Here is a 12,430-nt window from a genome sequence, read left to right as displayed (position 1 = left end):
GAGAGGTTAGAATGTGTTGGGGGTATGATATGTGTGCCTCTGTAACTTTCTCACTCATCATTATTCACGATTCATTCATGATTATCCGTAATCATGGTAGCATCCACATTAATGTAGAAGTGTTTAGAAACATATTATATTCTTATTTACAATAAAAGTGACTCTAAAATGACACAATACATAATTTACCATTCATTTCTATTGGGCACAAAATAATCTGAAACAAAACCAAAACAAACAGAAAATGCATCCAACAAGTTTGTAGAGTCACAAGATTGATGTAATCATTGCGTGCTAGGAATATGGGACCAAATACTAAACTTTTGACTACTTTAAAACACAAGTGAATTTGTCCTAATACTTTTGGTCTCTTAAAATGCGGGGACTATGTACAAAAAGTGCTGTAAATTATAGCTGACAGTCTGCACTTTAACCTCAGTCATTGTATCATTTCAAATCCAAAATGCTGTTGTACAGAGCCAAAACAAATGTATATGATTGTTGTGGCTTATATAGAAGTATTGTTTTCACTTCATTAAAAGATTATCCATCCCCATCCCCATGCAACAGTTATGATTACAACAAAAAGGGAAAAGAGAAAGTTGACAACAACATCTGGAAACAAAGGTACTTTCTTGATGAAAACACCTCTGTGGAAGCCATTGAAAAAGTTATTTGCATCTTCCCTATTTGTATATCTCTCAATGCACTAATTAAATGTTGTGGATTGTTGATCTGCTAGGGCTGTCAGCGAGTCAGGCACAGTCAGTGAGTGCCTCATGAAATCTCTGACTTAAATAGTCTATGTGGCATTGTGTGTCACTACAATCCTGTGACATATAGCCAACTGCATGTTTGTCATGAATGAATTACTCAGACCTGGGTTTAAGTAGTGGGTTCTTGATCGAGCATGCATGGTGCAATGGAACCAATTAAATAATCACAAAAGTGCAAACCATGCATTCCCATCTGTCACTCCAGGCAGGCCCAATCAAAATCTAATCTCATATCAAATACTATTCGAACTCTGGAAATGTAATGGTACCCCTTACACAACATCTTTCAATCAACGCAGAGGTTTTCAGGGTTAGAGCAAAACAGCATTTCAGAGATACAATAAAGGATGTTGGTATGTATTACAGTGTGGTTGAGTTTCTGTTCAGACTGCACTGTGTCCTTCATCACAAGAACATAAAAGCTACATCATAAGCACAAGATGAGCATTGCTTGGAGACTTAGATTTGAAGTGGTACCTTATTTGTGGGTGCTGTCCATGGTGCTTAATAACCCCTTAAGACCCCACAAGGGACACCAAAAAGTGGCATTTACAATGGACATTCTGGTGGCCACAGACCATAAAATATACAGTATGAGACCACCCATATCACAGCAGATGGATAGCAATGGTCTGGGAGATCCTTTTGCCTGGTGCCACACTGCACATGGGAGCTATTTAAACATTTAAGGAAGCAAGATCAATAATTAGAGTTGATGTAGCTAGACTCACCGACCAGCGGCTAGTTGTCAAGTTGCAACGCTCAAACAATTTATCCAGACACTGATGTCACCGGTTGAAATGTTTAACTAGAAACATTGCAGATGCCGAAAAAAAGAGAGCTATCTGTACTGCATGAACATACCGACAAGAATCATTGTCAGCCCTGCCTCTCGGATAATTATGGTTTACGTGCCCAAAATACATAATTTTGTGATTTAGCAGAAGCTCTTATTCAGAGCAACTTACTGTAGTGAGTGCATACCATTTATTTATATTTTTTTCCTACCAGTCCCCCGTGGGAATCGAACCCACGAACCTATCGTTGCAAGGGCCATGCCCTAGCAACTGAGACACATGGGACGAGCTAAAATATGTAAGCTGCTGCACGCTTTGGAGCACTCTTATGCGGTAGACGTGTCCCAGACCCCGGCGTTAGACGATTTTCAGAGTGATTCTTCACGGCAGTTCTCTTTCAATGTGTCGCGGACAGCTGACAGGGTCCCTGCTATCTGGGTTAATTGGGACGTCCCTACTCCATTGAAGTTGACATGTAAAATGGTTAGGGTTAGGCAAGGGTTATGGTTAAGGTACGGGTTAGGATAATGGTAGGTTTAGGTTAGGGTGGGGACGTCCCAAGGATCCCAGATAGAACTGACCTAGTTGACAGGAGGCAATGGCTGAATTACAATCTTGCACGAGCCGAACACGCACGCGGCGCCGGTCGCTCTCTATCTATCTCTCTGGCAGTGCACATTTTCCCGATTCCCACGAGAGAACTCAATGCTCTCGGGCATGACAGCTGACAAGCTCTTCCTACAGAGCCACTAATTTATATAATAGTGATATATGTAGCGCAAGTGCTTAATGTATTTTCATATTATTGCACGATTGGGTGCTCGTGGACAGAAAGCTATAGGGTAAATAAGCCACCGGCTATAGCGGACAGTTAAACCGCAACATATCCAGCGAAAGACACATCACTTTACTCCCCTGCTGTAGACTAGGAAATATATTCCTGAATATGACATTTTCTAAAAGATAGACAGTAGGCCTTCAGATGTTATATGTCCCCTATTTCTCACACTCTGCCACACACAAGAACCGGCATTCATTTGCAGCATCCAATTTTAGACACCATATAATTCTATAGCCTAACTGACCTTGTAGAATAGACTAAATAAATAAGTTTGACACGTAGTTGTGTAGCACTACGTGTCAAAATAGAAATGAGCTCATTAACTCTTCAATAGCCTAACCACAGATCCTGGCACAATGGATAGACTGGCAAGCCCACCTCCTCATCATCCTTCGGCGGTGGCTTCTGTCTCTGATTCGGCTGCGCCGCCTCCTTAGTGGCTGTCATGGTAAACTCCTGGTAATAGAACTTGGACTCAACTCGCCGTGATTCCTAAAGATGCTCTGTAGTCGGATCCCACTGCCCCGTGGATTAGTCAAAACCGCAGGCGAGTGGTACAAGATGAGAGCTTTGAGGGCAGCAGGCGCCGGTTTAACAATTGCAGAATTTTAAACAAGAGGCATGCAGCAGTGGGGTCCGTCACGAATGAATTATGCGAGGTCTTCGAATGTCTGCCGAGAACACTTTTAATGCCGGTTGTCTCTCCACATTATGTTCAAGAGAGGGCAAAATATTCAGTCGTCAGAATTAAGTAGCCTAAACACAGAAAATATACTGGCTGCCTATACCCCTCTATCAGTCTGCATGCGACTAACGAGGGGATCTTGACTGCTCGCTCCTTGTCTACTCTGTGTGATCCAGGGTGAGGTTGTGGTGAGGAACTGGGAGGGGAGAGGAGAGGGCAACGAGTGGTCTGATGCGGATACGTTCCCACAGAAAAATGGGTGGGGGGGATGTGATTACGTGTTTGACATAATATAAATCGAATGACGACCCAAAGACCTCAAATGAGCATATTATTTCCATATATTTTGCTATTTCAGAATGTTAATAGCCGAAGCATTAGCCTGTAAATTCTACTAGTTTTCCCAGTATGTGTGTACGGTTGATGATGGTAGGCTCAGTGATTGACTTGGGATAAAAGAAGTGCAGGAGCTGTCTTTTTCCAGGATGGTCTATTAGATTATGTTCACCAATATTCACAAATGAAATTATGCTATAGAGACCTCTGATTATTCACTGTTAAGGGTTCATACACATTTTCGATGACTTCTCCATGACTTTTAACCAAATGTTCATGACTTATTATAGCCTACATGGAAAAGTAAGCATTATTGACACTGGAAGGCTGCTGTGTCTGATCCCATTTAGGCCTACCATCTCCTGCCATTGTGCCCTTGATCAAGTCACTTAACCCCCCACAAAGGAGAACTGCACTGTTAGTCACGTCAACATGTGGTCAACCCTCCATCTGGAGAGCTCCTGGGTGTGTATGCTTGGCTTTTGATCCGGCCCTGAAACACCCAAGTCTGCCTATCAAGGTCCTGTTGAGCAGCTGATGTTTAGGCTACAATGTGGTTAGACCAGGGTTTGAACAAAAGCCTGCAAACCCAGTAGCTGTCCTGGAGGATGGTTGCCACCCTTGATTTAAAATATTTCAACATTACAACCAAATACTTTTGTCTTTATAAAATGATTTCCTCATTCAATGAATCAGGGATAAAATGGATAAGGTAGGATACTTCAAAGCAAGGTATCTAACTAGACAGGTTTATTTACACTACTGGTCAAAAGTTTTAGAACACCTACTCATTCAATGGTTTTTCTTTATTTTTACTATGTTCTACATTGTAGAATAATAGTGAAGACATCAAATTATGAAATAGCACATGGAATAATGTAGTAACCAAAAAAGTGTTAAACAAATCAAAATATATTTTATATTTGAGATTCTTCAAATAGCCACCCTTTGCCTTGATGACAGCTTTGCACACTCTTGGCATTCTCTCAACCAGCTTCAGCTGGAATGCTTCTCCAACAGTCTTGAAGGAGTTCCCACATATGCTGAGCACTTGTTGGCTGCTTTTCCTTCACTCTACGGTCAGACTCATCCCAAACCATTTCAATTTGGTTGAGGTCAGGGGATTGTGGAGGGCAGGTCATCTGATGCAGCACTCCATCACTCTTCTTCTTGGTCAAATAACCCTTATACAGGCTGGAGGTGTGTTGGGTCATTGCCCTGTTGAAAAACAAATGATAGTCCCACTAAGCCCAAACTAGATGGGATAGTGTATCACTGCAGAATGCTGTGGTAGCAATGCTGGTTAAGTGTGCTTGAATTCTAAATTAAATCACAGACAGTGTCACCAGCAAAGCAACCCCACACCATAACACTTCCTCCTCCACGCTTTACGGTGGGAAATACATATGCGAAGATAATCCGTTCACCCACACCGCATCTCACAAAGACACAGCGTTTGGAACCAAAAATCTCAAATTTGGACTCCAGACCAAAGGACACATTTCCACCGGTCTAATGTCCATTGCTCGTGTTTCTTGGCCCAAGCAAGTCTCTTCTTATTATTGGTGTCCTTTAGTAGTGGTATCTTTGCAGCAATTCAACCATGATGGCCTGATTCACACAGTCTCCTCTGAACAGTTGATGTTGAGATGTGTCTGTTACTTGAATCTGTGAAGCATTTATTTGGGCTGCAATTTTTGAGGCTGGTAACTCTAATGAACTTATCCTCTGCAGTAGAGGTAACTCTGGGTCTTCCATTCCTGTGGCGGTCCTCATGAGAGCCAGTTTCATCATAGCGCTTGATGGTTTTTGTGACTGCACTTGAAGAAACTTTCCAAGTTCATGAAATGTTCCGTATTGACTGACCTTCATGTCTTAAAGTAATGATGGACTGTCGTTTCTCTTTGCTTATTTGAGCTGTTCTTGCCATAATATGGACTTGGTCTTTTACCAAATACGGCTATCTTCTGTACATTGTCACAACACAACTGATTGGCTCATACGCATTAAGAAGGAAAGAAATTCCACAAATTAACTTTTAAGAAGGCTAACCTGTTAATTGAAATGCATTCCAGGTGACTACCTCATGAAGCTGGTTGAGAGAATGCCAAGAGCGTGCAAAGCTGTCATCAAGGCAAAGGGTGGCTATTTGAAGAATCTCAAATATAGAATATATTTTGATATGTTTAACACTTTTTTGGTTACTACATGATTCCATATGTGCTATTTCATAGTTTTGATATCTTCACTATTATTCTACAATGTAGAAAATAGTAAAAATAAAGAAAAACCCTTGAATGAGTAGGTGTTCTAAAACTTTTGACCGGTAGTGTACAAGACTCAAATATTCATGTTTCAGGGGCGATCTATGCTCAGCAAGTTATTTGTCAATTAGTCCATTCTTAGAATATGTTTAACATTGTTACAATTACATGGCTACTGTTTAATAGAGGGGAATCCCAGCTTTCCAGCGTTGCAGATTTATTTAGGCTGTCTACAGTGCCGTTGGAAAGGCGACAACGACAATTATGCTAAGTTAGCTATAGTTAAGGAGCAATCTGCACAATCTCGACCAGCCTACTGTCACGCACAGATTCACAGACTAGAGGCAAATAAACTTGAACAAAGCGGAATCAGGATATGAATGGCCACTCTCCATTGCTATTCAATGCAGATACCACCTATATTCCGCTTTGATCAACCTGTTTTGACTTGGTGTATGAATCTCGGCCAGAGATAAGCTACTTTGTTTGTAGAGGAGCAGGTAATTCCCCAAAATTACAAGTGCCGGTACGACGCTCCAGACAGCTCCAGCCCAAGTCCAGCACCATAGGCTACAGTATGACACATAGCTAGCTATTGGTTGGTTAATATTGATCAGTTTGAATCATGAATCCTCTTCAGCAACTGAGCAGAGCTGTGCACATTCTGTCAATGGTGCTGAAGTCCCGTACCTCGCGCTGTTACACAATGAACAAGCCAGATCCTGCTTTTACTGATACCACCCTGTCAAAAACGTTTACCAATGATCACAGGATGAAAGAATTTGGCATGAGCCCTCAGATCCTCAAAAAGTTATACAGCTGCACCATTGAGAACATCTTGACTGGCTGTATCACTGCTTGGTATGGCAACTGCTTGGTATTCGACCGCAAGGCGCTACAGAGGGTAGAGTATAGGGTTCAGTACATCACTGGGGCCGAGCTCCCTGTCATCCAGGACCTATATACTAGGCAGTGTCAAAGGAATGCCCTAAAAATGGTCAAAGACTCAGCCAACCAAGCGGTACTGATGCAGTATGGAACCAACAGGACCCTGAACAGCTTCTACTCCCAAGCCATAAGACTGCTAAATAGTTAGTCTGGGTAGATATTGGTAAACTATTTAACTATCTGCATTTACCCTTTTTTCACTAACTCTTTTGACTCATCCCATACGCTGCTGTTCCTGTTTATTATGTTGCCTAGTCTCTTTATCCCCCCTATACAGTTGAAGTCGGAAGTTTACATACACCTTAGCCAAATACATTTAAACTCAGTTTTTCACAATTCCTGACATTTAATCCTAGTAAAAATTCCCTGTCTTAGGTCAGTTAGGATCACCACTTTATTTTAAGAACGTGAAATGTCAGAATAATAGTAGAGAATGTTTTATTTCAGCTTTTAATTATTTCATCACATTCCCAGAGGGTCAGAAGTTTGCATACACTCAATTAGTATTTGGTAGCATTGCATTTAAAGTGTTTAACTTGGGTCAAACGTTTCGGGTAGCCTTCCACAAGCTTCCCACAATAAGTTGGGTAAATGTTGGCCCATTTCTCCTGACAGAGCTGGTGTAACTGAGTCAGGTTTGTAGGCCTCCTTGCTCGCACATGCTTTTTCAGTTATGCCCACAAATGTTCTATAGGATTGAGGTCAGGGCTTTGTGATGGCCACTCCAATACCTTGACTTTGTTGTCCTTAAGCCATTTTGCCACAACTTTGGAAGTATGCTTGGGGTCATTATCCATTTTGAAGACCCATTTGCGACCAAGCTTTAACTAACTGACTGATGTCTTGAGATGTTGCTTCAATATATCCACATAATCTTCCTTCCTCATGATGCCATCTATTTTGTGAAGTGCACCAGTCCCTCCTGCAGCAAAGCACCCCCACAGCATGATGCTGCCACCCCCATGCTTCACGGTTGGGATGGTGTTCTTCGGCTTGCAAGCAATCCCCCTTTTCCTCCAAACATAGCGATGGTCATTATGGCCAAACAGTTCTATTTTTGTTTCATCAGACCAGAGGACATTTCTCCAAAAGGTACGATCTTTGTCCCCATGTGCAGTTGCAAACCGTAGTCTGGCTTTTTTATGGCAGTTTTGGAGCAGTGGCTTCTTCCTTGCTGAGCGACCTTTCAGGTTATGTTGATAGAGGACTCGTTTTACTGTGGATATAGATACTTTTGTACCCGTTTCCTCCAGCATCTTCACAAGGTCCTTTGCTGTTGTTCTGGGATTGATTTGCACTTTTCGCACCAAAGTACATTCATATCTAGGAGACAGAACGCTTCTCCTTCCTGAGCGGTATGACGGCTGCGTGGTCCCATGGTGCTTATACTTGCGTACTATTGTTTGTACAGATGAACGTGGTACTTTCAGGCATTTGGAAATTGCTCCCAAGGATGAACCAGACTTGTGGAGGTCTACAATAATTTTTCTGAGGTCTTGGCTGATTTCTTTTGGTTTTCCCATGATGTCAAGCAAAGAGGCACTGAGTTTGAAGGTAGGCCTTGAAATACATCCACAGGTACACCTCCAATTGACTCAAATGATGTCAATTAGCCTATCAGAATCTTCTAAAGCCATGACATCATTTTCTGGAATTTTCCAAGCTGTTTAAAGGCACAGTCAACTTAGTGTATGTACATTTCTGACCCTCTGGAATTGTGATACAGTGAATTATATGTGAAATAATCTGTCTGTAAACAATTGTTGGAAAAATTACCTGTGTCATGTACAAAGTAGATGTCCTAACCGACTTGCCAAAACTATAGTTTGTTAACAAGAAATGTGTGTATGTAAACTTCCGACTTCAACTGTATGTTTAACTTGGGTCAAAGACAGGACTACAGGAAAAAAAAAGAGGACTGAGCACGCCCCCATTCTCATCGACGGGGCTGTAGTGGAACAGGTTGAGAGCTTCAAGTTCCTTGGTGTCCACATCACCAACGAACTATCATGGTCCAAACACACCAAGACAGTCGTGAAGAGGGCACGACAAAGCCTATTCCCCCTCAGGAGACTAAAAGATTTGGCATGGGTCCTCAGATCCTCAAAAAATTCTACAGCTGCACCATCGAGAGCATCCTGACTGGTTGCATCACCGCCTGGTATGGCAACTGCTTGGCCTCTGACCGCAAGGCACTACAGAGGGTAGTGCGTACGGCCCAGTACATCACTGGGGCAAAGCTCCTGCCATCCAGGACCTCTATACCAGGCGGTGTCAGAGGAAGGCCCTCAAAATTGTCAAAGACTCCAGCCACCCTAGTCATAGACTGTTCTCTCTGCTACCGCACGGCAAGCGGTACCGGAGTGCCAAGTCTAGGTCCAAAAGACTTCTCAACAGCTTCTACCCCCAAGCCATAAGACTCCTGAACAGCTAATCATGGCTACCCGGACTATTTGCACTGCCCCCACCCCATCCTTTTTACGCTGCTGCTACTCTGTTAAGTAAGTATTTATGCATAGTCACTTTAACTCTACCCACATGTACATATTACCTCAACTACCTCAACTAGCCGGTGCCCCCGCACATTGACTCTGCAACGGTACCCCCCTGTATATATATCCTCCCTACTGTCACTTTATTTTACTGTATATATAGCCTCCCTACTGTCACTTTATTTTACTTCTGCTCTTTTTTTCTCAACACTTTTTTTGTTGTTGTTTTATTCTTACTTTTTTTGTTTAAAATAAATGCACTGTTGGTTAAGGGCTGTAAGTAAGCATTTCACTGTAATGTCTGCACCTGTTGTATTCGGCGCATGTGACCAATAAAATTTGATTTGATTTGATTTGATGTAAATATCTACCTGAATTACTTTGTACCCCTACACATCGACTCTGTACTTGTACCCCGTGTATATAGCCAAGTTATCGTTACTCATTGTGTATTTATTCCTTGCGTTATCATTTTTCTATTATTTATATTTTATTCTCTCTGCATTGTTGGTAAGTGCCCGTAAGTAAGCATTTCACTGTTATTCTACACCTGTTGTTTATTAAGCATGTGACAAATAAAATTAGATTTGATTGATGTAATCTGAGTTTATTTATTTTTGGTGGAATATGTTTGATTGGAAGCAGCTCTTCCCAGCAAACACGTTACGTAACCACGACCAACCCTGACGTAATGGATTGGTAATTATTGGTAATGTCATGAAATCACATTTTACATTTTTAGTCATTTAGCAGACGTTCTTATCCAGAGCGACTTACAGTTAGTGAGTGCATACATTATTTTTTATTTTTTTCATACTGGCCCCCTGTGGGAATCGAACCCACAACCCTGGCGTTGCAAATGCCATGCTCTACCAACTGAGCTACATCCTTGCCAGCCATTCCCTCCCCTACCCTGGGCCAATTGTGCGCCGCCCCATGGGTCTCTCGGTCGCAGCCGGCTACGACAGAGCCTGTTTTCGAACCAGGATCTCTAGTGGCACAGCTAGCACTGCGGCACTCATTGTGGCAACGTAATCTGGAGGTAATATCATAACCACAGCATTTGGTCATCTTCCTTTCCTCCTCAACACGTCGCAGCAATGTGATTTCATATTATTACACATTGGTCCTGAATCCCGATTATAGCCATGGAGAACATCACAGTATGCCTGATGTGCTGCATGTGCAAGACCCAGATGCAGACAGTGTCAAAGTAACAAAAGTTTACTACAAAAACAGGGGGCAGGCAAACGACAGATCAAGGGCAGGCAGAGGTCAGTAATCCAGATCAGAGTCCAAAAGGTACAGAACGGAAGGCAGTCTCAGGGTCAGGGCAGGCAGAATGGTCAAAACCGGGAAACTAGAAAACAGGAACTTAGAGAAAGACAGGAGCAAGGGTAAAACCGCTGGTAGGCTTCACGAAACAAAACGAACTGGCAACAGACAAACAGAGAACACAAGTATAAATACACTGGGGATAATGGGGAAGATGGGTGACACCTGGAGGGGGCTGGAGACAATCACAAAGACAGGTGAAACAGATCAGGGTGCGACAGCATTTGCATTGCTGTGTGTATGAAGGCCAGCTGGATAGTTTTGTATGTAAATGTATGTGACAAAATGGCGGCCACAATGACTTTATTTGTATTTTCATGTGTACATATGAGACGCGCCAATTATATGTCTTTTTAACCATTATATTTTATGAGGTTAGTTAACTCTCGAATGCTAACCATGAACTAACTTTGTACTAGGTGCTAGTTAATAACCTTTTACTGCAGGGTCACACAGAGTGAATCTTGGTAGTCTTAGACAAATGTTATTTGAAACAAAAGTATGCACCTCACACACATGGTTATGGGCATCGGTGCATCAATCTAAGAAACATTTGTTTAGCTCATGGTTTGTCCTGGGGAAGTCCTAGAAGACGTTTTAAGGACATTCTTGTGATGTTAAGAGCGTTGGGCCAGTAACTGAATGGTTGTTGGTTCAAATACCGAGCCATCTAAGTGAAAAATCTGTCAATGTTCCCTTGAGCAAGGCACTTAACCCTAATTGCTCCTGTAAGTCGCTCTGGATAAATGACTAAAATGTCAAATAAAAAAATAAATAAAAAGAAAGGTCCCCTAGAGGCTTTGTCTAGTTCCCGGTTTGTCCCGAGGACATTCTTGGGATATTGTGTCATGGTCCCCTGAAGGTTTTGTCTACTTCCTGGTTTGTTCCGGGGATGTCCCCAATGACATTTATAGGACGCTCTGTCATGGTCCCCTGGAGGTTATTGTCTAGTTCCCGGCTTGTTCCGGGGACATCACCTGATGGTCGCAAAGAAACATTATCTCCCCCTCCCCCAAACCAGGGATCCTAGTTTCATTACACATCACCCCTTGTTACTGTTGCCAAGCCCATCAATGCCCTGATTGGTGAACCACTCACAGCTCTTTGTCTGTTTGCAACACCCTCACTTTTTAACATAGTGTTTTCAACTTACATATTTGGCAGACATGATTACATTGTGTATGTTTATATATTATGTCCTCACCTGGGATTTGAACCCACAAGCTCTTGTTTCACAGCGTTCTGATCTTCTTGCTACGCCACCATGTCTGTGTCAATGACCTATTTCACCTGTGTTCCTACACTTTGCACTTCAAAGTGAATCAGCTCTGTTAAAAATAAACTTAAGAAAACGATTATATGTATCATAGAGATTCAGGAGTAACATTAAAACAGAATAATATGCCCCACCATTAGACAGCTACACCGAAAACAGTAAAATTGCTGAAATAAGTTAATTAAATCAATGATGAGAGAATAGTCAGATTAACTGATAACTAAAATAACAGTGCAGATGGCACTATTTTGCTAAGTGCAGAGATGTACTATAGGTTATGCATGTGTATGGGACCTCTAAGAATGCTAGAGACTTTGTGGCACAGCAGAAAGATCAGTGTACCCCAAATCCAGAGGTTGTGAGTTAAAATCCCAGGTGGGGTCATTTTGAAAGTCAGTACTAAGTGATCATGTCAAATGAAATCATTTTGTCATCCATTAAAGATTTTTACACTATTTTAGCTGAACAGCGTACCACTTACCTTAAAGGTGACAGGCAAAGGTGTTCCTGCATTTTAAAACGTTTCTTTTTACAACATCTAATATCATGATATGATCTGCAATAATATTTTAGTCCGAGTAGATTTTGTATCCTTGATATAGCACTAAGAGAGGCATGACCAGCTGTCAACATGCTCCTTTTGAATGCTCCAAAATGATCTGATTTAGGTGCTCAATTTC

The 12,430-nt window shown here is 41.9% G+C and overlaps 1 protein-coding gene across 2 annotated transcripts in view; it reads right to left on the bottom strand.

Moving 5' to 3' along the window:
* The window catches only part of LOC121550489 (inactive dipeptidyl peptidase 10), a 382,617-nt gene that overhangs the window by 210,496 nt on the left and 159,691 nt on the right, over positions 1-12,430 (bottom strand). Inside the window, exon 1 of one of the 2 annotated variants that reach the window (XM_041862770.2) lies at positions 2,793-3,294. The exons of the other annotated variant lie outside the window; for it this stretch is intronic. Coding sequence (XP_041718704.1) covers positions 2,793-2,861 — 69 coding nt within the window. The 5' untranslated portion in view covers positions 2,862-3,294. Of the gene's footprint in view, positions 1-2,792; positions 3,295-12,430 lie in introns of those variants that run through there. 2 annotated transcript variants of the gene reach the window in all.

This window comes from Coregonus clupeaformis, chromosome 4 (assembly GCF_020615455.1).
Source record: "Coregonus clupeaformis isolate EN_2021a chromosome 4, ASM2061545v1, whole genome shotgun sequence".
Classification (NCBI taxonomy): Eukaryota; Metazoa; Chordata; class Actinopteri; order Salmoniformes; family Salmonidae; genus Coregonus; species Coregonus clupeaformis.
The sequence above is the reverse complement of the archived record's forward strand: the minus strand, read 5'-3'. Positions and strand labels throughout refer to the sequence as shown.